The sequence below is a fragment of the Alexandromys fortis genome, unplaced genomic scaffold (genome assembly GCF_014885135.2).
Source record: "Alexandromys fortis isolate MF-2015 unplaced genomic scaffold, M_Fortis_MF-2015_v1.1 scaffold_7, whole genome shotgun sequence".
Lineage (NCBI taxonomy): Eukaryota > Metazoa > Chordata > Mammalia > Rodentia > Cricetidae > Alexandromys > Alexandromys fortis.
Genome location: NW_026067920.1, coordinates 2,747,367 through 2,771,050, shown reverse-complemented (window position 1 = coordinate 2,771,050; position 23,684 = coordinate 2,747,367). Strand labels below are relative to the sequence as shown.

The 23,684-nt window shown below is 53.7% G+C and overlaps 1 protein-coding gene across 6 annotated transcripts in view; it reads right to left on the bottom strand.

Annotated features, from left to right (window-relative positions):
- Nucleotides 1-7,977: 7,977 nt before the first annotated feature.
- Sh3tc1 (SH3 domain and tetratricopeptide repeats 1) overlaps nucleotides 7,978-23,684 on the bottom strand; it is a 42,679-nt gene continuing 26,972 nt past the window's right edge. For 3 of the 6 annotated variants that reach the window (XM_050141138.1, XM_050141139.1, XM_050141137.1), the window contains exons 10-18: nucleotides 23,059-23,192; nucleotides 21,851-21,949; nucleotides 18,024-19,703; nucleotides 14,987-15,167; nucleotides 13,322-13,472; nucleotides 11,794-11,916; nucleotides 11,120-11,270; nucleotides 9,976-10,172; nucleotides 7,978-8,346 (exon numbers count right to left, since the gene is read on the bottom strand). In XM_050141138.1, the coding sequence (XP_049997095.1) occupies nucleotides 8,089-8,346; nucleotides 9,976-10,172; nucleotides 11,120-11,270; nucleotides 11,794-11,916; nucleotides 13,322-13,472; nucleotides 14,987-15,167; nucleotides 18,024-19,703; nucleotides 21,851-21,949; nucleotides 23,059-23,192 (2,974 nt within the window). In that variant the 3' untranslated portion in view covers nucleotides 7,978-8,088. The remainder of the gene's footprint in view (nucleotides 8,347-9,975; nucleotides 10,173-11,119; nucleotides 11,271-11,793; nucleotides 11,917-13,321; nucleotides 13,473-14,986; nucleotides 15,168-18,023; nucleotides 19,704-21,850; nucleotides 21,950-23,058; nucleotides 23,193-23,684) is intronic. The other 3 variants (XM_050141141.1, XM_050141142.1, XM_050141143.1) reach the window with 3 other exon arrangements.

Below are 23,684 nucleotides of genomic sequence, written 5' to 3'. Positions count from 1 at the left end.
AAAATCCTCCCAGGAGCATCTGGGAGATGATCCGGTAGGTAAAGTGCTTGTTGTGTAAGTGTGAGGGCTGCAGTGTGGAGCCCCAGCGCCCACATAAAAGACCAGAGAGGCAAGGTGCCTACCTGCAGTCCCAGTGCCCCTGATGTGGAGATGGTGGGGCGGGACAGCTAGTGCCTGGAGCAAGCTGTCTGGAGAGACCAGCTCAATCAGCCAGTCCCGGATCCAGGTAAGAGGCTCTGACTCAGTAAACAGAGTGACTAAAGAAGACACTTGACAGCAACTTCTGACCTCCACACGCATGCACACTCACATGCACACACACACATGTACATGTGTACATTTACACACATGCCTACACACGAGCAAACATGCATGCACATCACAATCACAAACAAAATCTTTTCAGAGAACTTAAAGTGGAGCTGCCATGGCGGAGAATGGTTCGCGGGCTTCTCAGCTTGTTTGCTGAATCCCAGCCATTCCATCAAGAGACTTGTCCGCATGACATCTGGGACAGGGTGACCCACAGCACGTTCACTGCAACTGCTGAAGACTTGCCAATTGTGCCAAACTAATGCTGAAGCGGCTATGGTCTGTCCACAGCATGCCACAGACCACGCTGTCGTCAACAGGAAGAAGAGCATCACTGGTCCCCACAAAGCCTGCCATGGACGCAAGGATTCAGTGAGAGAAGCATGCATGTCATCTCATTGCATAGCTTGAAATGGTGGTAAAAGCATGAAGTCTGCCAGGGAGGCTGGAGGCATGTGGCTGCCAGATGTGTCTCTTAGCTGTGGCGGGTGCAGGAATCTACTGAACCGTGATAACATGGAGTCCCAGGCAGTAGTGCAAGGCCGCCACTCTGGTGTCCCTACAGGTTACAGAGCCTGTGATCTTGAGGGATGCTGGGAGAAAGGCTTGCAGGATCTGGCTAAACTGTTTTGCAAATCTACAACTACTTCAAGATAAAAAGTCAAAGTGGTCCTGATTTGAAAATGGAAGCTACCTCAGGGATAGGAAAGATAGGCGGGCAGTGGAGTCTGTGTGGGCTGCCACCTGGTGGGTGGAGGACACAAACACCTGAGCAGGGAGCTGTGTGCCCCAGGGTTAAGGGTCTCAGGGCAGTGGAGCCTGAGGCTGTGGTCTATGGCTGCAACTAGAACTGTGGGGGAAGGACAGGGGACGCTTGCCTGGTGTTTGTCCAGCCCAGCCCAGGGCTGTCCCAGTCTGAGCTCAGCAAGAGAACAACAGGGAGGCAGCTCCCTGGCTAGAGCAAATGAGGAGGGGGTGTCTCTAGTCAGTGAACAGACAATCTTGTACCACCCCATTCCTCACAGTCTATTTGCTTCCTGAAGGGGCCGTCTTGATCGTCACCATCGGAATGTTGTCTTGAATGGGGGCACCTGCCAATTTATCTCTCTACTCCTATTCATGGTGCTGGACAGACACACTCAGGCCATGGGCAGGGATAGAGGATCGAAAGCCAGAGAAAGTCCTGCTACTCTGTCAGCATGACTCTCATCCTCCCTCAGTGACCCCTGGCCAGCCTTTGCTCACGCTCCAAACCCTCCCATCTGGCAGCCGGCTTGATCAATCCCTCCTTGCAGCCCACTCCGCAGGCACGCCCTGATTCTCATTGTCAGCCAGGAGTTACTGGTGCAGTCTGGACTTCTCTGCCCGCTTCTGCCTCTATCCATTTGCCCCTGGCTCCCTCAATCACATCCTGAGTCCTGGGGCCGTGTGAACAGCACTGAGGAGCTGGGATGGCCAGGGAGGAGGGAAACTTCCAAATGTCTAATATGTTTTAAGTCCTCACTGAACTTCAACTTCTTCTGTGGCCGAGGGTCCTGGTAGATGTCTACTGCCCTCTGTCCTTTTGTCCGTCTGCACGGAAGGCGTCATGTCTTCCACACGGCGCCAGCACTCAGTCACTCTGCTCTACTCTGGATCAGGAACTCCGGCCTGAAACTGGGCTATGTGACCAGACTGGGAACTGCTCCCTGACCTGCTACACAGTAACACACAGGCCTGGCCTGTCTGGAGCCCCCAGAGAGCACCATATACTTTTGGAACACAATTCTGTTCACAGACTGGGATCTCACAGCTGAGTAACCAAAGGGTCAGAAAGGAAGGTGACCCACCTGGCCACAGATAGGGAGTCTGGTCATTTCAGAGGTAGTCAAGGGTGTGTTGGCCGGCCAGCCTGGAAAGCTTGTGACTGTGTGGGAAACGTTATGGAGGATGGGGATCTCCTCATGCCTGTGTGTCAGGGAGAGAGAATGGCAAGTGTTCATGAGGATACCATGACTGGTCAGGAGGAATTGATTCTGGCAACAAGATTCAAAATGGAAGACCCTGGTTCTGGGGCTAAAGGATAGAGATCCAAATCCTGACCCCTAAGGCAAGGGGTCTTAGGGAGGGGTACTTACGGCCGGAGCAGGCCTAAAGGGTGAAGGGTATGGGACACAGAAAGCCTTGTCCACTGCACCTTGTTGCCCCACAGACAGACAGAAGCCAGGGCCTGTAGTCTGTCAGCCATGCCGACCACAGAGCCAGGTCACAACGGCCACAATAGGCAAGATGGGCTTCCCACACAGTGTATCAGTGTGAGTACTTAAACAGAGAAAAGAAGCAGGCCTAGGTGGGGAAGGGCAACAGAGGGCCTGCACAATGAGGGGAGGAGTACTGAGGAGGAAGAGAACTGTCCCGCCCCACCACCCACATGTACCTGTGCCCTGTTCCTATTGACAACCTTAGCTAGACAGCAGGAAGTTGACCGAGGAGCCTGAGCAGCGCAGGTCAACCATCGGGGTGATCCACCTTATAGGATAACTTGCAGGGGCAGAGGAGGCCACACAAAGCTTGGGCATCAGAACTTGGGGGGGGGGTCTCTAAGGGGCAGCCCAGGACTCCAGCCATGACTGGCTGCTGGTGAGAAACGGTGGGCTGGCCCCTCTGGTGTGGGAAGTTTAGGGTAGGCTGGGCAACCGCAGCTATGTGACTGGGGATTCCTCACTCTTGCCCAGTCTCAGTGTCCTTTATAGAAGGGACTGAGGAGGCTGACGACACAGAACTAAAAAGTTATGTGCTTACACTGCCCGAGAAGTTGGAAGCACTTTGACTCTGTGTGTGTGTGTGTGTGTGTGTGTGTGTGTGTGAGAGAGAGAGAGAGAGAGAGAGAGAGAGAGAGAGAGAGAGAGTCCCTGACTGCCGGAGCCAGAGCAGGCTGTGCAGAAGATGGGACATTAGAGTTGGGCTTGCCCAGAGGAGGGAGCATAGGAGTTTGCCGGATAACTTCTGGGACAGCATTTAGTTTGTCCCTCCCTTCTGCACCCATCATCTGAACTTGTGACTCACGGAAAGGACCTGAGTCCTTTTGGGTTCCCTTGTCTGATCTATTTGGGTCTCAATACGTACTCTGACCCTGACCTCATCCACATTGGCCCCATTCCATCAGGCAGGGATCTGGTGACTTTGTGGGTGATCTGAGAGCTGCCAGTTGCAAGCAGCCCTGCTTGACTGGGTCCTCAGAACCACCCAGTGAAGTATTACTCCCGGGTCTTTCTGAAGTCACAGAGGAGGGAGCTGAGAAATCCACCCAGCCACTCACAAGAGTACAGCAGTACTTAGAGCCAGAGGGGTCCCTCTGTGGAAATGTCAGATTAGGGGAAAGACCCTGGGGGTACACAGGGGGCACAGTGGCACCCCCATGACTCTGTGGATCCTGGCTATGTGGGATGGTGGGCATACAGAAGTTCAAGGTGCAGGGGTGAAGAGAGAGGGGATGCCTCGAAGCATCGACCAAAGGGAAATCTGTTTTCAGACATTGACTGTGCCTGGGAGCTGTAGGACCCTAGGACTTCTGCAAGGGGAGTGACCCCTCCAAGCCTTGCTACATCCACCACTGTGATCCGCAGCCCACCCCTCACCTTGCAGACAAGCTTCCGACACCCTTGCTCCTCTGCTTCTCCCCTGCCCCACTTCTGGATTCCTGACTTAACATCCTCCTTCTGCCTCTCTGCTTGGAGTCACCCCATCAGAGAGCCAGAGTGACCCTGGAGTAACAACAAAAACCTTGTAAACAAATCTGTGCTTTTGGAGCAAGGCAGACTCCTAGGTGGACTTGACTGGCTTTCTGTGTTCTTGCTGGAGTGAGGAACAGGGAGACACCCCCACTCCCCGCACACTGAACATGGGTGTGACTGGAAGAATATGGACTGGAATGGTACAGTCAGCAGAAGTGACTGGAGTCCCCAGAGCTGGTGTGCTCCACAATCCCATGCCCTGCTGCTCAGGTTTGCTAAGCAGGTGACACGGGAGCTGGGCTGGGGTATTCTGCCCTTCCCAGCCACCTCCCTGCTAGCCTCAGCTCCCGGGGCCTGTTCACCACCATCTCTGGGACACTCCTCACCCCCACAGTGCAGTGCCTCCAGCTACCCACCTCAGAAGTTTGAGGCTGGAATTTAGAAAAGTTCAGTTGTCACCATAATTGACACAAGCAGCCTGTGGGCTCTGCTGTGACAGAAATCCAACCTAGCTGGCTCTTCTAAGCCTCTCAGAAAATATAGATCACCTTCATGTACCCCAGACCTATGGCCTGAAGAGCAGCCACTGGACTTCAGGGAAGAAGACAGCCCCGTGGAGAATCCTCCAAACAGCCTCCCTGGAGGCTTAGCGTCATTTCCTGCCAGTTCTCCAGAAGGCTGGACCTTTCACCTCAACCTCCAGCCTCTGGGAGCCTCTTGACCTCCTGACAGATTGCTTCTGCAAGAATTGCGTTCGCTCTTCTGAGCCAGCCTGAGCTGGTCATCACAGGTAGTACGTGAGACCCGACTGTGGCATCGCAGTGAGAGGAAAGTGCCAGGGGGATGGGATCACACAGCCTCCTATGATTGCGGCTCTTGGGGTGTTCAGGGAGAAGAGACTAAAGAACAAGAGGGGCGCACGGCAGGGAAAGCTTGTGAAGGAGCTATCAGCATGGGGTCATGTGGGGTAAGCAGGAGCCCATAAGCCCATGAGTGTGAGCTGCTCACGGGGAGCATGAATGGTAGGTAGAATGTTTGCCACGTGTGGTGACCTCTGTTGAAGCAAAAGCAGTAAAATACAAGTGACACCGTCATTGAGGGTTCACACCTTCCCATGGTTCCTGTGATCATGTCTGAGATGGGCCTCGGAGCTCCTGAGATGGACCAGGACCAAGGGGAGGCTGGCTTACTCAGAGCTATGTGGATTGGATGTTGCTGTACCTCAAAGGCCTATGTGCTGATGCCATGGTCCCCGAGGTGGCATTTCTGGGAGGTGGGGATGACTGCTCCAAGGACCCTCCAAAACACGCTTCGGTTTAAGTGGTTTTCTCTGATGCCCCCTGCTGGCAGTGGTAGGACTCTCAGTTCAGGTGGCTGCATTGTCATGGCTGAAAGCCAACATGGAACTGAGTCCTCTCCAGTGCTTGCTCTAGCTGTTCCCACAGAGCCCCTGATCCCCATGCCCTATGGGGGAAGGGAATCCTCACCTCCAGAGTGAACCGTTGAGATCAGGGCTAGTGCAGCCTCACTTGGCCCCAATACAGGCTATGCTGGGAATGGGTGTGCCTAGTCATTACTGAATGATGACCGCTTGGTGGAGCCTTTATCCTGGCCTCTGGTCTAGAAGTGGCCATCTAGTGTGAGTTCATTACTTAGCGGTCCTTTCCCCAGCCTCCTGAGGCAGGCGAGGGAGCTATGGAGGTTCTGGGAACAGGGAAACATGGGTGAGGAATCCACACCCACTGCCCTCCTCCTAGGGCGCGCCTGTGTCTGTCCTCAGACATATCTGGAAGTCCCCACTCCCAGGTTGATGAGTCCCCACAGAAATGCTCTCACCCTGCTGACAGGGTCATAGAGGCATCCTCGATCTCCAAGAGCCAAGGCTCCTGCTCTCTATAGATATCAGCCTAGAATTCCTGCCTCCCTAGAACACAGAGGCTGTCAACCTGAGTCTGGTCAGGAGGACTGGCTTAGCAGAGATGCCACAGTGGGTGGGGAAGGCCATTTTGCACAGCAAAGCAACCCGAAGCTCTGGTCCAGTCACATAGGGGGTCCTGGTGATCCTGCCCTCATGCCTTCTCGGATTCCTCAATGCCTGCATCTTTCTACCTTGAACAAAGCTGGTGCAGAGAGTGGCCGTGCTCCCAAGAGAGTGAACACAGCCCCATGGCCTCAAAGTCAGGCCGTGTGTGAAGGAAGGTGGCTGGATAGATTTAGCAGACACTAGGCTCCATCTAAGTCTGAACCATGGGCAATGGGCCTGCTGGCTGCTGCAGCCTTCCTCAGGCCACAGGATATCCTAGACCCATGCTGAGGGGTACATCAGGCCTAGGTGGAGCCTGAGAGCCCCAGCTTCCATCCTCCACTCCTGCCTCGGCAGAGATTCTGCAGGCTGCTCTGGGCCCATGCTGTCTCCCTCATCATGCACAGAAACTCAAAGCTGGGCTTCTTTGGTTGCAGATGATGAGACAGAGGGTCTGAGAGGTTAGGACAGTGGCCAGTGTCACTCAGCCTTGGTATAGCATGGTATGGCTTTTGGGGTATCGTGGGATTATGAGCACCATAATAGGAAACAGCCCTGTGGAGGGCCAACTCAGGAAACACCCTAAATCTCCTGAGCACGCTGCTACCCAAGTCTCACCTCAGCCCCAAGGCAACCACTTTGTTTTAGGGCTGACCAACCTGGGCTCATAGAGATCTACTCCCAAAGGCCCTGCACTCCCAAGATAGCTGACATCTGAGGACCCCCAGGCTAGGGACGACTCCTTGCTGAACAGCAGGCAGGGTATGACCTCAGCCAAGTGGCCTTATTTACCCCGACTCTGGCTGAGCCCAGAGTGGGTCACCATTACCTTTCATCTTCAGGAAGGCTACCTCCTCTCCCCCTGTGGCCCAGCCCACCCAGGAATAGGACTGTCCACAACTGGTAAAGGGCTTGGATGAGGGAGGAACTGATTCTGGGAAGTTCTTTGCCGCTCCCTGGTGGGGATATAGGGAGGATCATCTGTTTCAGCCTTTTCGGCAAAGTTGTTCAGAGTGGACACCCCAGTTCCTGCCCGCAGTGTTCTTCTTAAAGAGAGATTTGGGGGAGAGTATAGTGTTGTGGGATACAGTGGGGCTGCAGGACAGTGACACTGTCAACACCACTGGAAGCCATGGAAGGGCTTGGGGCGTTTCCGACCACTTCCAACCTTCCCGTGCCCTGGTGTCCATGCTTAGTAAAGAAACTGTCTGAAGCACCCTGCCTGGGCTAGAGACTCAAGGGACACCAGGTCTCAGCGACTAGGTGACAGCAGAGGCCAGAGGGGAGCAGGCAATGGCAGGAAGGGTGGCGGCCATGAGGCCATTCTCAGGCAGCAAATGGCAGCACTCTGCAGGTCAGACAAGCCTTAGACCAAGGGACACTGAGCAGGGAGAATCTTCTTCCTATGGCCAATGGCTCGCCTGACATCACCAGAGATGATGAGGCCCACAAGCTGCTCTAGAGGTCTAGGGTCCATGTCCCTGCAGGCAGGCAGAGTGGTCACTGTACTTGGCTCTGAGGTTCAGTTCCTACCTGCTGTGACATGGATAATCTGGGTCCCCCATATCTCCCACTGCCAAAAGGGGCCATCATGCCCTGAACTTGGGAGGATGAAAGACACAAACTTGTGTCAGATCCATGAGCGAGCAGAGAGGGAGACAAGGCCACCTTAGGCCCTGCCAAGGGACAATCACGACCTTACCTTTTTATAGACAAGGGAACAGAGATTGAGGTAAGTGACTAGCAAAGGCCACACCACGAGAAAGCCAGCAGGAGGTCTTGAAAACACCTGCTGGGCTCAGTCCTCATTGGAGACAAGGTGGGGACAGGCTGCAGAGTGGGTCCATAAAAATGGGTCAGGGAGCTGGGAGGGGGGGTAGAGCCTGCACCCACTGGGACACATACCACACACCTTGAAGATGCCACAGTTGCTGAAAGATATTTACTATTGTTTGGTCCTTTCTTTAGCATCCCCCACCCCCAAAATAAGTCACCCACACCCGAAAAATAAGTCCTCTTGTACAAGTCTTTCTCAGGGTGTCAGGATGAGTAGCCGGGGGCCAGCCAGGATGCTAGGCCACAGAAGCGCTGGGGTACCAGGTTGGTCCTGCGGAGATTCAGTTCTGAGGCAAAGGTCCTTGCTTTTTGGTAGAAGAAGAGGGACATCTCCCGGTCCATGAGGAAGTGGTGGTAGATGGTGGCCAAGCGTGTGTAAATCTTCAGCTGAGCTTTCTTATGGCCCAGGTCCACAGCCGCTGCCAGTGCCAGCTGGTAGTACCCAGCTGCATCAAAGGGGTCCTGCGGGTAGATGTGTTTAACTGGGATTTAGCTGACTCGCTGCCATGGGGTGGGGGGCGGTAAGTGGGGAGGGTACCTGAAGCAACCCCCAAGGGCTACACTACACCAGGGTACACCCACCCAAAATGGTTGACCCATAGGTCATATCAGGTTGCTATGAGGACATCCCATCTTTTCCCATCACAGTCACAACTTAGCCTCTTTCCCCAACAGGGCTAGAGTTTTCTGGTCCTTGTCTTTGAACATTGTTTTTGTAAAACTGTCCCAGCAAAGGACACACCAGCTTGGGGGCTAGCTCAGAACAGCAGCAGGTCTATCCTACCCCAGCAATCCAGGAGGCCAGGAACAGCTTTATGGCTGCCCCCAGGTCCTCCTTGTGCACACATCTGTGCCCCTTTTCTGAAGCTCCCTCCTTCCTCCAGACTCCAGAACCTCAGGCCTTGACTTGTCATGGTTTCTGCTTCTCTCCTGAGCCTCCTGGCTGCCTGGATCTTACTGTGCCTCACCCCTAGTCATTCCAGAGGGTTGTATGATAGATACCTTCTTTGGAGGAGGTGGATCCCCTGGGACTTCAGAGCCTCCCTGACTCTGAGGGTTTCCTGGCCCATGTCCCTGGGAACTAAGGCGAGGTGTGATACACCCCTCTCCCAGGTCAAGAGCATCTTTGCCTCGAACTCAACATCCCAGTAGGATGCAAACTCCCTCTGGACTCACCCCACCGGAGTCTCCCACCCTAGCTTCTTTCGGAGGTCTCTAAAAGAGTGAACTGAGGGGCTTCCTGAGACCCCACCCAGTCTGCCTCCCCTTGTTCAGCATTTATGACAGTTTCCTTGGCTAACAACAAAGTCCAAGATCTACTTGTACCAGCCCCACAGAGCCAGTACGCGAGAACAGAGCAGAGTGGGCCATGTACGGTGGTGGGCACTCCTCACCCTGGGCTCCGCACATGGCCCACTCCTCCCTGGCTATCGCTGGGACAGGAGGAAGCATGGGGGTACTGCATCTCAGGGGGAATAGAAGCTCTGGAGGAAAGGTCACCCAGCTAAGCGGGAAGAAGAATTGAAGCATGTGTGTCTGCATATGTGTGTGGCAGCTCAGATTCACACATGGACCTGGAGCTATGACTAGCAAAGACTCAGAAAGGGAGCCAATGATCGGTATACCCCTTCTGGAACCTCAATTTCCTTCACTGTGAGGCAGATGATGAGGACTGAAAATGCCACAGAATTCAATAAGGACTTGTGGGGAAAGGCTGGTACTCCTGCTAGGCTTCCTGGAAGAAGCATCAGGATGTGGGTTGGATTCTGCAATGTGAGTCTCAGGGGCCAATGCTCATAAATGTCCTTGTCCCTTTATGTTCTTTTTGGGGGTCACCACATTCAGGAAGTTCTCTAACTCCTTTTCCACTGCTGGTATACAGTAACCCTGTGTCCTTTACTTGTTACCTGAGAGGGCCAAGCCTGACCAGCACAAGAAACTAGCCCTGTGTGCTGACCTTGCTGGTTTCTCACAGCTGGGGCTTGCTCCCTGAGGACGTGAGGCCATTGAGGGGCAGCAATGACTGTAAGTGCAGACCTCACACTCAGGAGAGCAAGGACTCGACCCCAGGTGGAGCCCCTTCTTGCCCACCTTCAGGTCATAGAAGATGATGTCACCCAGCACCAGGTACACCTTCACATAGTACAGGGTCTCCTCGTCGAATTCCAGGGGTGAGTTGCAGAGTGACAGAGCCTTGAGGAAGAAGTGCTCAGCCAGCTCTCCGTGGCCCAGCCGGTGGTGCAGGGTGGCCAGCCGGTGGTAGGCCACGCGCTCATTCAGGCGGTCACCTGGGGATGCAGGTGGAGGGGCAGGGGTGAGGACACTGCCCAGTGGGGCAGGCATGGCATGAGCCAGTCGGGGGGTGGGAGAGCATGCGTGTAAATGCAGCAGCACATCACGGCAGCTGTGGACACTCACAGCTTTGAACCAGGCTGCTCTAGCCACATCTTCCCTGTCCCTGGACTCATTTTGTCAGCTGTAAAGTGAGCTAATGACAGTAGTTCCCTTTCTGTTTCCATATCTGGCAAAGCTTCAGGCTCACATGCCCCCTTTTGTGTCTACATGGAGCTGCCTGGGGAGGGGGTGCCTTCAGTCAGGCCCGACCGTGATCTATACATTCTCAGGCACAGGGCTCAGTGACTGGCTGTGGCTGCTGCCTTATATGCTCAGCACAGTCTGGCACTTTAGGGAGCCATGCTTAGAGCCCCAGGCTTAGCCTTGCAGACAGGGAACCTGCGTGGGTGGGCTCGAGTGCCAGTTCATGGAGCACATACTCAGTGCTCTGAGTTCAGCTGCATTCCTCCTGCAGGCCTGAGGCCCCACTCGGGGCTCCCTCCTGGGAGGAGCACAGACACCCAGTCAGTGGCTCAGTGTTGGGGAGAAGGAAGCCTAGCACTAAGCAACAGGTTGCAGACAGGTGAGGACAGGAGAGGGGGGAAGGGACATGGGAGAGGACAGCATATACAAGTCCACCTGTGTGGAAGGCAGCTGGCCAGCATTTGGTGCAGCAAGAGAAAGCAGCAGAGAAAGCCTCAGAGCTCTCTTGCCCTTACGTCCCTGCCTGCTCTGTGCTCGGCCAGGGCTAGGTCCTGCCAGCTCGGCAGAGCCGCTGTGGGCTTCAGCCAGCCTGCGCAGGAGATGGGAGACACTGAGCAATGTCTGCTCTGCTCGCGGTCCTGGAACTGGAGATTTAGGAGGATGGAGTGCAGAGCAGGACACGAGACTGGGGACTCACCTAGGGTGATGCTGAGTCCTAGGGCCTCATGGGCGAACTCCAGGCCCTCCTGGGGTGCTTCCAGTGCAGACAGAAGGGCCACCAGCTTGTTGCACAGGCGCAGCTCTGCCTCTTGGTCCCCTACGGTCACAGCCAGGGGCAGTGCCCGGTCCTGTCCACATATTGAGATTAGGCTTCTGCAGCGCCCACCATGCAATACCTCCTGGGACCACATATGTGCAAGGAACTGCCACCATCCCCCACTGTGTGGTCTTTTCATGGGACTGAGGATGGTTCTGTCCTGAGACCTCAGGCTGGGATGTCACTAGTCAACTACATCTTCAGCCCCAGCACAGCCTGTGCCTCTCTGCCCAGAAGACAGGGCTTAAGCGGGACAATCAAGTACTTTACTAAAATGCATGACATGTGAGCTCAGAGTCAGCTGTACACTGTGAGCCATGAGGACAGAGGAGAAGCCATGGCACCCTATGTGACCTTTTACACATGCCTAGGCCTCTCGAAGCCCAGCTTCTATATCTGTAAGGTGACAGGATTTCCTAACCAGGGCTGCTTCAGATATTAGCACGAGGCATATACCGTACTTTACAGAGGACTAAAGATCACTCTAGGAAAGCTAGCTACACCACCACTCCCTATCTCCAGGTGGGAAGCCTAGGCCTACGGTGGCCACTCACCCGGTAGAAAGATACAGCTTTTTCCCGCTCCCAGGTGCCATTGAAGAAGATGTCCCCAGCCGCCTCAAACAGCTCCAGCCCCAGCTTGGGGTCCCCTGTACACAGGGCCGCGTTCTGTGCCACCTGTAAGGACCAGAAGTTCTCTGGAGATAGTGCCACCTGGGGTGGTCATGCCTCCGAGATGGGCGGCCTCACACTTGGAGGCGCCAGTCTTTCCGTGTCTGTGTGTTTGTGGCTCTGAGAAGAGCAACCTTCAGGACCTGAGAGCCAGGAAGTGTCGGTTCAGCTGTAGCCCAAGAGTCCAGCAGGTGTGGGCTGCCCAGGTGAGCATGGAACAACTGAGACCTGGACTCTGGCCTGCCCACCATGTTGGAATCACAGCTCCCTGCCCCTACATTGCCTGTGGCTGCCACCACATCCTGCTTCTTCCTAACCCATCCATGCCCACCTTCTCGCCCATCAGTGCCACAAGGCAGGGCCTGAGGCTGCGGCTTCCCTGCTGTGTCCAGGGATTCCTGCAATGCCTGGTGCATAGTAGACGCCCAACAAACACCTGCTCAGTAATAAGACTAAATCTACTCACTTTCTAGCTTCTAGCTTGGACCTTAATATTCTCTTCCAGCAGGTGGCGCTAGCTCACCATCCTGACTCAAAGCTCAGGCTCAGCCGGCCCTCTCCATGGAGCTGCCTGCCACAGCCCATGGACCCTCTGAGCCCTGGGCCCCTTCCTTGATCCTAGATCCTCAGTGCACAGAGCTGCTCCTGTGCTCCTTATCTGTACAGATCACACTGTGTTTGGGAAGCATCACAGCTTCTATGATAAACATGTTTTGAAGTAAATGGACCATGAGCTGCCGAAGCAAGTCCTTCTGTGCAGCGTGGACACAGCATCCTTATACACACTGAGCACTTGCTATGTACTGACAAAAGATGGGTACTGTGAGGAGCCCGCCCTCTGCCCAGGGAGCTCAGATGGTTGTCAGATAGTCTGGGCACTGAAGGAGACTGAGGGAGCCAGAGTGGGAGGCAGGCCCCTGGGATCCCGTAGGTACTCAACAGTGATGGATGAGCAGATGGACAGTAGATGGACAGATGAGTGAACAGGTGGGTAGACAGGTGGATGTGTGGGCAAGGAGTGAGGGGCAGGGAGATGGATGAATGGGTGAGTGAGTAAATGGGTAGGTTGAGAGGGTAGATGGGTGGATATATGATTGATTGTGGATGGGTAGGTGGATGGGTAGGTGGGTGGACAGGTAAATGGGTAGGTGAGTGGGTAGTTAGGTGGGTAGATGGGTATCCATGAATGGATAGTTAGGCAGGTAGATGGTGGGTGAGATGCGTAGTTAGGTGGGTAGATAATGGGTGAGGTGGGTAGTTAGGTGGGTAGTCCATAAGTGGGTAGTTAGGCAGGTAGATGGTGGGTAAGATGGGTAGTTAGGTGGGTAGACAGGTGGTTGGGGGTAGATGAGTGGTAGTTAGGTGGTAGTTAGACAAGCAAGCCAGTGCACCCTGATGGCCCTGAGCGCACCTGGATGTACAAGTCCACCAGCTCATTCTGGCGCAGGATATAGTAGATCTTGCCGGCCTGCAGCCAGGCACGCGCCTCCTTCTCCTTCTGCTGCAGGTCAATGAAAATCCCCAGGCTCCGTTTGGTGTAATCCAGAGCAGACTTGTAGGCCCTGGGGTCAGACACAGGCATCAGAATAGAATCTGCCTCCAGAATGGTCTGCAAAGTCAGGACCTGAGGGGATCCTCTGTGGGCAGCATCCTGTCCTGCCCCAGGCACCCCAACACAGCATGGAAAGACAAGGGGAATTCTTCAGAGGGAAGACAGCAGCTTCCCTGTGTATAAGTAACCCTATACACAGGCTGAATCCAGTCTGTAATGGCTAACAACTTGACACAAGCTAGAGTCATTAGGAAACAGGAATCTCACTTGAGAGTATGTCCCCGCCAGGCTAGCCTGTGAGCAAACCAGCAACATGCTTTCTTGATTGATGACTGATGTGTGAGGGCCCAGACCATGGCGGGTGGTGCCATCCCTGGGCTGGTGGTTCTGGCTCTAGGAGAAGGCAGGTAAGCAGCACCTTCCATGGCCTCTGCATCAGCTCCTGCCTCCAGCTTCCTGCCCTGTTTTGAGTTCTTGCCCTGACTTCTCAGTGAGAGGCTATGATATGGAAGTATAAATGGAAATAAACCCTCTCCCCTTCAAGTTGCTTGTAGTCATAGTGTTTTAGGGGCTGGAGAGATGACTCAGAAGTTAAGAGCACGAACTGCTCTTCCAGAGGGCCCGGGTTCAATTCCCAGCACCCACATGGCAGCTCACAACTGTAACTCCAGTTCCAAGAGATCTGGCACCCATGGCAAAACGCCAATGCACATAAAATAAAAATAAACAAACCCTAACTAAGACACAGCCTCTGTCTTTTCTGGATACTAGGGAGACATTGGCATAGGGCAGAATTCACATCTTAGGCTGGGTTTCTCAAACTGTACACACGGCAGTGGCACAGAGGAGGCTCTCAGCAGTCACTGTCCCTGCTCTGAGTTTCTGACCTGAGGCCTGGCCTGGGCTCAGCACCTCCAACAAGCTCCCAGGGAGATGGACAGCAGTCCAGGGGCATATTCCCGAAGGGTTGCTCTAGGCCGCTAGCCCACTGCTCCTGCAGTGAGTTCTATGTTGGGACAGGAGCATCTCAGGCTCTTCCCTCCTTCAGTATCCCTGCCTTAGAGGAGGTGTCTGTTGAGGATTTTGCCAGCTTTCAGGCTACCCAGAACGTCATTGTTGGTCACACCTTAAACATGACCCCGAGATCTGGCTCCAGGGAAGTTGGCTCTGCCCTCTATGGTGAGAAGCCTGAAGAACATGTGGCCACCACCATATGTCTGGCAGGTGAATGACACCCAGCTGCCCTAGTCCCAGAATGACAACTAAAGACCAGGGGCGAGCGGAGATCAGCTCACTGCGGCAACCATAGCATGGGTGGCTTGGAAATGCCTGTAGCGGGGACCCTTGTGTAACTGAGATAGTGGGGACAGGAGGGTAGGAGGGCTAGTCCCTCACCAGAGAAGCCTATTCTGGGACTCAGATGTCATGAGTGGAATGATACCGGCCCTGAGGGGTTGGGACGTGGCTGGTTCCTGGCAGAGGAGCTCCCCCAGGCCTTCTGTGTCCCAACGCTGGTGCTCTTACCGCTCGGTGCCCAGAGACAGGTAGAGCTGGCTGATGGCCTCCAGGAGCTGACCCTCCAGCACCTTGTCAGCCGTCCTGCGCGCCAGCGCCAGCTGGAACTCATGGTAGATAACACATCGCACCTCGTTGGGCATGACCTTGCTGTAGAAGTGGCACAGCTTTTGCACAGCCTGTAACTGACCTGGGCAGGGATAGAGACAGGATGTCACTCTCCTGGCTTCATCCCCTTGGAGGCACCCCCAGGGCCTGTGTGTGGAAGGATTAAAGGTCCCAGTGTATGACTGCCTTTCCTTTACTTCCATGAGTCAGGTCCTCAAAAATGGGGATACTGAGCCCAGAGCCAGGCTATGTAGTCTGTAGAATAGCATGCCACGATGTTTCCATTAGTTGACATACCAGGGAAGCCTGCAGATAGTGCTGGCCATTCCAGCCAGTCCAGGTGCTTGCCCTGGTCCACACCTTTTGTCTGTCTCACCACACTCTCCCCACCTCCACCCTAGCCTAGCGACCAGGGAAATAGCAGCTCAATACAACTGGACACATGGATAGTCCACAGCCAGCATCCTCCCTGGAGCCTGCCACAAGAATAATGGATTTAGCCTAGCCCAGGCACCCACAAGCCTGTGCTTCATTCAGGAGGCCAGGCTCCAAGACATGGCTCGTTGGGCTATCCCAAAGCCAGTGAGGGGCTGGGAGCCATGTGGCACCCCCAACTGTGAAGAAAACACAGAAATCAACACTCAGGCAGAAGGCCTAAGCCATAAGCCAGCCTGACCTCAAGGGCTTCTTAAGGGCTCATGAAGCAGTCTCTAAAGACACACACTGGCCAAGCTTCAGTAAATGCAAAAGGATGGAAGTCATAAGGAAGGTGTTCTTCAGCTGTACAGCAACAAAGCTGAACCACAGAAGAAGTTCAGGGCCAGGCTGGGCGACTTAGTGAGACCTCATCTATTGTAAAAGGCAAAAGAAGGCTGGGAATACAGAAAGGTTACAGAGCATTGGTCTAGCATGCATGGGGCCCTAGGATGGTTCCCAGTCCCGCTGAACAGACAGACAGACAAATCAATAACATCAGAAAATTTGGTGCGTTCACAGATATATGAAAGTAATCTGCCCATGCCTGAATAGCCAGAGGTTAAAGGAAGAGACACAGGGAAACAAAAGCATAGAAGTTTAAGGGATGATTGGGGTGGAGACTTGGCTCAACGGTCAAGAGCATTGGTTTCTCTTGCAGAATACCTGGGCTGATTCCTAGCATCCATATGGTGCCTCACAACCACCTGTAACTCTAGTGCCCAGGCACCTGATACCCTTTGGGGTACCAGGCACACATGAGCTACACAGATATATATGAAACAAAACACTCATACAATATAATAATAATAATAATAATAATAATAATAATAATAATAATAATAATAGAAAGTTAAAGGATGTTGAAAAGCAGAGCTGAGGGGGAAACTTATAGCTGTGAATGCTTTTGATGGAGATGGCAGGGATGGGGAGAAGTGGGGAGAAGGTGAAGGTGAGAAGGGAGGAAGGGAAAGGAAAGAAGGGGTACAGTGAGACAGGGAGGAGAGAAGGGAAGAGGGGGGGGGAGGAGGAAAACCCTCAAACCTCAACTCCCATCTTACTGAGCTAATACGTAGCAGATATGATGCTGGTGAGGGCAGGCCAGCGGTGGAGGAAACTCACAAAGCCAAAGTTTGATGCTTTGAAAACCTCGACAGAATCATAAACCTTTCGCCAGCCTGGCCAAGAAAAAGAGGCTGCAAATTTCTAAACCCAGAAGAGAGGGTGCACACTGCTGACAGTCTTGTGGAAAGGACAGACTGCCGTGAACCACTGCCCCTCAACACACCAGAACACTTTCCAGAAAGACACACTGCACCAACACTGGCTCAACGATGACCTGGCCTGTGGCCCCGGTGTTATCCCTCAGCCTCCCAGGGGAGGAGGGACACATACGGCTAGGCCCTCTGCTGCTGCTGTCCGAGTTTGAGGTATCTGGGGAGGCCTGGCAGGGATCGGCTCGTGGCTCTGTGGCCATGTTGCTGAGGCTGTGGAAATCTGGCCCACAGAGGGAGGATGTAACCTGAGACTTCCCTGAGTCCCTTTCATACCAGAATCTGTCCTGCCAATTCCTTACCTATTGGACCCTGTTCCCTCCTTGGCTCCCTCCACACAACTGTGTCCGTGAGACCTCAAGTGTGGGTTAGGTCTCTGCTGGGAACAGACTCTAGGCAGATTCACCTATTCTGTCTTCCCCACAGTCATAGCGGGTGTTCAGTTGCACTTGATGACTCTCCAGTCCTCTTAGTAAAGGGACAAATCATGGGCAGGGTTTCCTGGTCCATGCTTAGCACCCCAGCCAAGGCTTCCCATCCAATACTGCAAAGTGCATGGGTTCAGTCACCCTGTTCTAGGTGCCTTACCCAGCACTCCCTGCTTGTCTCAATTCTCCAGTCTTAGACCAAAGAAACATCCGCCAGCCACAGGACGGAATAGAGCTGCCTGTGAGCACATGGATCACCCTCTCTAAGGCTGTTCTTACCCGGCCATCGGTTTTCTGTTCAGCTCCAGACCCCAGCAAGAACAACATGGTCTCACTTGTGATGGGGCTGGGATCACACCTGTACAAGGTCCCTGTGGGTGAATTTGATCTGCTGTAAAGTTCTGATGACTTCTAGGAAGAGGCCATGGGAGGCGTTCAGGGCTGCAGACAACGTACCTGGAGGTCTGGTTCACAGAACCCCAGGCTTGTGTTAGCTCAGTGTTCTAAGGTAACCTCTATTCTGGTGCTGGGGCAAGGGTGTGGAGTCCTTAGAGCAAGGTACTTTCGGTTCACTCCCTGTGTCATTATACCTAGCCCAGCACAGGAAGAGGCTGCATCAAAGATGGTGGTGAACATCTCCAGGTTTCTACTACCTGGAGGACAAATAGCCTCCGTCCTCTGCCTCCCACCCCAGGGTACTCTGAATAAGGAACGACACATAGACCCCAGGAGGTGTGGAGAGGGGACAAGGGTGGTACTTACTCTCCAGATGGTCCATTTCCACAGCCACCAGAAAGGCCCACTCGTAGTAGCACTTGGCCTGCTGGGAGAGGGCCCGGCGGGTGCACAGTTGGCCCAACCACAGGAGAACCTGGGTGAAGTCCCGGCCACACACACCACTGGGCAGCTGGGAGAAGAGCCCCACAGCCTCCCGCAGGTAGTGTTGTGCCAAGCTGCGGGCACCAGCTTGCAGACACAGGGCCCCAAAGTTAGCCAGGACTACTGCCTGGCTCTGCAGGTGGCCCTGGCTGTAGGCCATGTGCAGAGCTCGGAAGTAGCCTTCAGCAGCCTGTCGGGTCCTGCCCATCCTCTTCAGAGCCATGGCTACCATGTTGGTCATCACACACTCCTGGGCCTTGTTGGCCACGGCTGCATCTGAAATGGATTTCAGGATGTCCATGGCTATTACGCTCTTCCCACAAAGCATGTGCAGCCAGGCAAGTGCTACCAAGCGGTCCACGACAGCGTGGATCCCAGCTGCCGTGTCAGCTTCTGCAGCCTGAGACATGAAGGCAATGGCCTGGCTGTGCTGCTGATGGTGGCTGTACAGCTGAGCCAGACTGGCATATAGAGGTCCACACAGTGCCCGTCCTATGCCCGGAGTGAGAGAGGCCAATGCCTGCCTGAGGTAGTAAGCAATCTGGGAGGGGAGGTGGTGGCTTGCCCTCCTTTGGCTGTTTGGCCCAGGAGCATTCTGGAGTACCAGGTCCACGCTCCTCAAGGAGCCGGCCAATGAGCACCTAGTCCACAGTGAGGACACCCTGATGCAGCTCAGTGCCAGGTGGGGCAGGCACTTCCGGCCATAGATGTCTGCCAGAAGCAGGTAACAGTCCTCAGGCCATGAGGCCTGTGGGGTCCCCACATCCCTGTTGAGGCGAAGCAGTCTCTCCAGGTAGGGCAGTGCCTCCTCAGGCTGCTTGAGGTGGGAGTAGTGCCTGGCCAGCAGGAAGCAGGCCCGGGCTTCGGCCTGGGGGCTGAGGCCACAGATGGCCCTGCGCAGTGCGTACTTCAGGAGCTCGGCGTCTGTGTTACACGCGTGGCCCGGTGTCCCGAGGAGAAGGGCTGAGGCTTTGGGTGCCACCTGTAAACACTTCTCCCCGTTCTTCTGCTTTAAGTACACAGTAGCCAGGCTGGTATACACTGCTGCCACCAGGAAGAGGTCCCCAAAACTGCCCTCTAGAGCTCCCAGAGCTTCTTCAAAGTACACCCGGGCCTGGGATAGCTTCAGTTTACGGGCACACAGTCGCCCCAGCAGGAGGCAGAGCCTGGCCAAGGCCATGCCCAAATTGACTTTCTTGGCAACTCCTCGGGCTTGTGCCAAGCGTCCAGCCAACTCCTCTTCATCGTCAAAGCCACAGAGGACAGTGCTCAGCCAGGGAAGTGAGATGTCATACAGGCCCCGGAAGTGGGCTTCGTAACCAGGGGCGTTCAGGACCTGCAGCAGTGAGTCCAGAGGCTCAGGATCTGTCCAGTCATCTTCAGGATCCAGGCAGAAGGGGGGCTCCTCACTGTCAGCTGAACTCACTCTGCTGGACACTGCTCCCAGGCTCTGGGCTATTGGGTCTTCAAGGTGGTCGGGGCAAGCCTTGCACCGTTCTAGAATGTCCTTTACCATGTGCAGCGTCTCGTGTGGTTCTGGGTTCAGGCGAGACAGAGTCATTTCTAGAAGTCACAGAAGGTGCAGTTGGATTAGTTTTAAGCCCGAGTCCTAACTTTACCTGTGTGATATCCTCCATCTCTGCCCCACCCACTATTCCCCTAGCTTCAGATTCTGGATGACACTGTCCCACCTGGATTCCAGAGCACTGGAGACTGAATCAGGGTCAGTCCAGATGGCTCTTGTCAGCTTTCCTACCCAGCAGCCCCCTCTCTTTGACCTGCTCATGGACAGCAGAGTTTTCAGAGGCCCTGCTTGTCAGAGGATAGGGATGAATTGTAGACAGTTTCTCTTTAGAAAGAATGAAAAGCTACCTAAACACCTGGCCCACAGCAAGAGTCCAGTCACAGGTGTGTGATTCTGCAGATCCCTCAGACTCTAGAAGCCATGAAATCCCTGACAGCCATTGGCACAACTAATCAGCATGGGCTCAAAGGCTGCCATATAAAATAGGCAAAGTTAACCAGGCTGTAGGAGTCATAGCTCAGTGACGAACAGTGTATCCAGAATGCATGTGGCCTGGGTTCAGTACTCAACAACAACAACAACAACACACACACACACACACACACGAGAAGGTAGACAAAACCAATGACAATGAGGACAGGGATGCTGGTCACTGGCCTCAGTTTTATTACTCAGTCAACCGGGTGGTGGTGGCACACACCTTTGCTCCCAGCACTCAGAAGGCAGAGACAGACTGGTCTCTGAGTTCAAAGCTATCCTGATCTACAGAGTGAGTTCCAAGACAGCCAAAACTACACAGAGAAACCCTGTCTTGAAAAATCAAAACAAACAAACAAAAAAAGAGAGCGAGAAAGGGACAGTCTCCTTGGGGAATGACCCCAGGGAAGGGTCACAGATTGGCCACTGAGCACAATCTATCACCATCTGCTAGCAGGACCTTGGCCTCAGATGGGCTCAGATCCAAAGTCATACCCCTCCATGGGCCAGAGCAGACACTTGTTTCTCCTGGGAAAACACAAGCTTAACACAGAGTCATTTGGGAGGAAATGAATGAACAAAGGCTCTGGAGCTCCTCCACTGGGATAAAAGAGCCTCTTTGCTCTCAAGTTTGAAAGTTAAAATATGCTCAAAACATGGGCTGGAGAGATAACTCCGTAGTTAGGAGCACCTGTGGCTCCTCCAGAGGCTTGGTTCCCTGCACACATGGAATCTCATAACCATCTTTAATTCCAGTTACAGTGGGGAGTCCAGTGCCCTTTTCTGTCCTCCATAGGCAGAGGAACACACATGTCTGGTATATACACACATGCAAACAAACACTTAGACACACACAAAAAATAAATAAATAAATCTTTTCTAAAAATATGCTCACACAATCTGAAGTCAGGCATGTCAGTGCACACTTACGGTTCCAGCACTTGGGAAGCAGGAGGAAGAAAAAGTGTTCAAGTTTCTCTTTTGCTCCATAGTGTGTTTGAGGCCAGCCTGAGACCACTATCTAAAATTTTTATTTAAATCTATCTCTTTACTATTCTGTAAAGCCTTAGAACAGACCTGAGGCTATTGGATTGGTTAAGAAATCCTGGGCAGAGGACAGGCTACTGGGGAGAAAGCTGCTCCATCCTCACCTGCCTCTGCTCGCTGAACCCAGAGCAGGAGGCCTGGGGCCCATTTCATCAGTACCAGCCTCCTCCTGGCCCTCTTGCTTGAATCCCACTTAAGCTTAGATGGGTCCATTGCTGGGGAAAATCCCAAGATCCTGAGGGGCTCAAATTCTAGATTACCTGTTTAGACCCTCTAGGGAAAAAGATGGAGCGATGGGAAGGGCATTCCGGAATGGGCCCCAAGAGGGAGGGACCTGTAAGGTTAAGTTGTGGTGGACTTTCTCTTCAACCCCTAACCAATGGGCCCTCAGTGGAAAATCTGGGTGATTGCATCTGGTCTTGAAAAGGAACCCACAGCAGCATGGGCTGGAACAAGGTGAGAGGGATGCCCAGCCTTCTTGGGAGGTCCTGATGAGGCCATGCATCTACAGGAAGAGATCTGGGTCCCCAAGGTTTGCACAGGTGCAATAAAGGAGCTCCAGGGCACCCATCCTACAATCCCCCACATTCTGCAGAGGCATGGCATTGGTGCTGAGTGCCCATGGTGCCCCCATACTGCTGCCTCTGCCCTGTGTTCACACCTGGTACCTGAGACTCAGCCAAGAGTGGAGGAACCTGAGCCGCAGGGTGGCACCTACCTCGTTGCTCCAGATGCTCACCCTCAGCTTCTTCTAACCAGTCTAGGAAAGGGAAAAGAGAAGCAGTCACTCCTCCGCCTGCACCCTGCATCCTGCCTCATGCGGCCAGGTGAATGCAAGCTCTCCAGTCACTAGCGCCTACAATGGCCAGGGCCAGAGAATCCATGTTCTCAGATGTCTCCAGGCAATGATGGAGCACATGTCTAGCCCTGGTGTCCCCATCCCCACACATCCTACTGAGGGTGCCTGGGATCCTTGTCAGCTCCATGACAAGAGGGGCACAGACAGCTGCGGAACAAACTGGGCTGGGTCTCCCCTCTGCTGATTGCTCTTCACCCAGGTGGCACTGGCACCTCATTCCTACCTCCTTGGGTTGGCACTAACTGCCTGCTGGAATGCTATAGCAACCAAATAAGGAAAAGATCTGAAGAAAACATATAAAAACCAGGAAGTTATAACATCAGACAAAACTTTGAGGCTTGTCTAGCGAAGAGCCTTTGGTAGTTCTGGCCCTGGGATTCAACAACCTTGGAGCCAGTTCTGTCTAGAGCTGGGTAAAAGGAATCTGTCGGGCACTGGCAGAGGAGCCAACCCCATGTGCTGGTAAGGGTCAGATCACAATGGGGTCCCCAGGCTGTCCTACCCTCAGAAACTAAGGGTTCAGGTGTGTCACCTGGTTTCCTCTGCAGCTAGGGCCTCAGGACTGCCTTCTGGGTTGCCTGCACCCAGCCCTGAGGGCACATTCTTGGCTTGCCTTTCTTTGCTCCCTGGTAGACTTTCACTGCTTCTTTGAGGATGTCCCAAGAGAGGTGGTGTAGTTGGAAAGAGAGGGGAGGAGAGAACCCCTAGGGAGCTTAGAAAGAGCCAGAAGCATCCAACCAGCATCCAGCTCTCTTGGGACTAAGGCACCTAGCTCTCTTGGGTACATGAACCCAGCCCTAGCAAGGCAAAGTGCAACCATCACGTGTGGCCTTAACCAGACCACTGGACTCCACCCAGCTGCAAAGCATTTGGACCACACCCTTCAGAGAAGTTCCTGCTCTTCCAGGAATCTGCCCTGGGAAGACTCCAGGTTAATCTGACTCAGAAAAGTTTTTATGTCTCCCCAGCTCACAGAGAGAACAGAGGTACCACACACTCCCTGTACCTACCCAGGCTGCATGTGGTACACACATCTGTGCCAGATGTTCTGCTCAGGAGCCGCCGAGCATCCTCATCTGAGAAATGGCCCTCTCTGCGGAAGAATGATCTTTCTTCCTCACTAAGGAAAAGTGCACTTTCCAGACTAGAGAGACAGAAAAAAAAAGTCCACAATTAGAAGAACTAATTCAAAGTCCAGGAGGCCCCAGGGAGAGTGGGCAGAAGGAGCCTGGCCAATGGAGTCGCTCGCCTTCAGGCTCGCCTTCAGGTTAACTGAGTTTACTGTCATTCCAGGACTCTGGAACAGAGCCATGGGTCAGCTGAGCACCTGTAAGAGCCAGATGGCTTCACTCCACTGCATTTCCTACCTCACTGAGGACACTGCCCCCTGGGAGCTGTGTTCTCTTTGTAGGATGGAACTGTCCAGATCCAGGAAACAGGATCAGCAGCTGTGTATCTCTACAGCTAAACTTTGGGAGGATGTTTTTGTTTGTTTGTTTGTTTGTTTGTTTGTTTGTTTGTTTTAAACAAAAGTCAAAATTTCACAGTAAGACCCATTTCTTCTCCCTCATTTAACTGCTGGGCCCACTCAACTGCTGAGACACCAAATATACACAAAGCCTTCCTGCCTGGTGGT